This window comes from Rhagoletis zephyria, unplaced genomic scaffold (genome assembly GCF_001687245.7).
Source record: "Rhagoletis zephyria isolate East Lansing unplaced genomic scaffold, Rhagoletis_zephyria_1.1 Rzeph_scaffold_02389, whole genome shotgun sequence".
NCBI classification, from domain to species: domain Eukaryota; kingdom Metazoa; phylum Arthropoda; class Insecta; order Diptera; family Tephritidae; genus Rhagoletis; species Rhagoletis zephyria.
In genome coordinates this window covers 2,775-4,996 of record NW_016159473.1, presented here as the reverse complement: position 1 = coordinate 4,996, position 2,222 = coordinate 2,775, and the positions used below count along the sequence as shown (strand labels likewise).

Below are 2,222 nucleotides of genomic sequence, written 5' to 3'. Positions count from 1 at the left end.
CCGTGCAAGGGCTTTGCAAGACTCAGAGAATACCCCTAGCGTATTTTTTATACTTACATAACGGCGCGGAGCACGAGTCTCCTTTCGTCGCCATAAAATGAAGCGCTTGATTTCCATAATATGATGCCCCACTTTTATCAACTTCGGTAGAAGTCAGTAGAAGTATTCCGGACCCACGCTTGTTCCAAAGTAAATCAACACGATCAGCTTGAAAAAAACTTTTACAAGCGATAGCTTGGTTTTGTGAAAGTGAAGGATACTTGTACAGTTTGCACATTGAAGGCCCTCCTTTAGCACCAGGCGTGTATACCGCTACACAAGGTGGACTAGCGCCTGGGGACAAAGATACAACAGCGCCCCTGCTACCTCCAATCTTTCGCGTAAAGGTATTAAAATTTTTACAGTCACCAGATAGATCATAAAACAGTGCTTCGCCTCCTATTACTATGGCAAAAAGTGACTCGTCTGTCGACCATGATGGCTCCCAATCAGTTTGATTTTTTTGTACAATATCAAACACTTCTGATCCGGAACTAAGATCGTAAATGAACATATTTGAGGAACCCTCCGGTTTGTCTTTGGTAACAGTATACAACTCCCATGTCGATATATAATTTCCAATCGGCGAGAATTTGAGGTAAAAGGCTTTTGGACGAGGCAGCGTACATTTGACTTTCCAATCCAGTGTATTCAGTACCTTAACTTCATTGCCATTTGAATAAGCGAAATAGTGACCATCAGAACTGAATGATATGGATCGACAATTCCGAGTTTCCTCCCGAGGAAGACTCGATTTGTACACGTATTGCAAATCTGTATTTTCGCAAACCCATAGTTCCACTCCAACGCTAGAACGAACTAGAAAGCGAACAAAAATTTCAATAAACTTCACTGAACTTATGATGTAAAACTAAACGCTGAAATTTCCTTACCTGCTAGTGCGGGACTAACATTAGAAGTACAACTGTCCAAAGCCATTGCCAAATTCTAACCTCAGCAAATGTTTACGTTAGAAGTGTAGAACTATCGATAGTACTATCCAGCACTATCGATGGTTTTAAATAACTATCGATAGTACTATCCAGCACTATGGATGTTTCTAAATACTATCAAAAATTACTTTCCGTCTTCACGTGCGGGTAACCGAGCGGTTTACGAAATCTCGTATGCTTTTCAAGGATGATAGAATACAGGATTGCGCCTTCGTTGATAATTGTGTACCACATGTAAACAAAGAATATAGCGAAAAAAGAAAGAGTTGAAATTGCTATAACAGTTCTCCTTAATTTTAATTTTTCTAAATGCTAAAATATTGCATTTCTCATTTAGGGCCGGGTCCTCAATGTCTGGTTAACACTAATCTCCGGTAAAACATCGTTATCGACGTTACCGACTCCATGTTATATGCATGGAGCCGAACACGTCGATAAAGATGTTTAAACGGAGATTAGTGTTAACCAGACATTGAGTAACGGGCCCTAAATCTATTAGAAAATAGTGAACGTTTTAGTGAACTCCATTGCTTTACAATTAAGGCTGCTGCAGCAAACTGCGGCAGTATTTCAGTGGGATTGATTAGTTAACTTGCTGAAGGAGGCTGATTGGAGCAAAAGCGAAATCACTGCATTACATAGAATGCAGCAATTCGTCGCAGTGCAACACTTGCACCTACGCATCTTGCATCTTGACGGCTGTTGCAATTTGATACACGGCACTTAATTTTATTAGTTTTTACGCAGTCTTCCACTCAAAAATCACTCACAAACTGCAAATTACCACAATTAGAACTTCCGGTAAAACATCGTTATCGACGTTACCGACTCCCTGTTATATGCATGGAGTCGGACACGTCGCTAACGATGCTTAACCGCAGATTTGTGTAACCCTGACATTGAGTAACCGGCCCTTAGCAGAATAGAAGCATAATACTATGGGCCGTTTACTCAATATGTGGTTAACACTAATCTCCGTTTAAACATCATTATCGACGTGTTCGGCNGTTAACCAGACATTGAGTAACCGGCCCATAATATTATGCTTCTATTCTGAGATTTAATGCAGATTTAGCCCTCTGAAGAGACTTAGGGCCGGTTGTTCAATGTCTGGTTATCACTGCCAATACACTATCGACGATTTCGACATCATGCAGGTAACATGTGATCGATAAAGCAGTAGTTGTGCTTAACCGGAGCTTCTACCTCCGATTTTTGCTAATCAGATTT

The 2,222-nt window shown here is 40.6% G+C and overlaps 1 protein-coding gene across 1 annotated transcript in view; it reads right to left on the bottom strand.

Moving 5' to 3' along the window:
- eIF2A (eukaryotic translation initiation factor 2A) overlaps positions 1-1,081 on the bottom strand; it is a 66,571-nt gene extending 65,490 nt beyond the window's left edge. Inside the window, exons 1-2 of the mRNA XM_017621191.1 lie at positions 933-1,081; positions 58-858 (exon numbers count right to left, since the gene is read on the bottom strand). Coding sequence (XP_017476680.1) covers positions 58-858; positions 933-978 — 847 coding nt within the window. The 5' untranslated portion in view covers positions 979-1,081. The remainder of the gene's footprint in view (positions 1-57; positions 859-932) is intronic.
- Between the last annotated feature and the right edge of the window lie 1,141 nt (positions 1,082-2,222).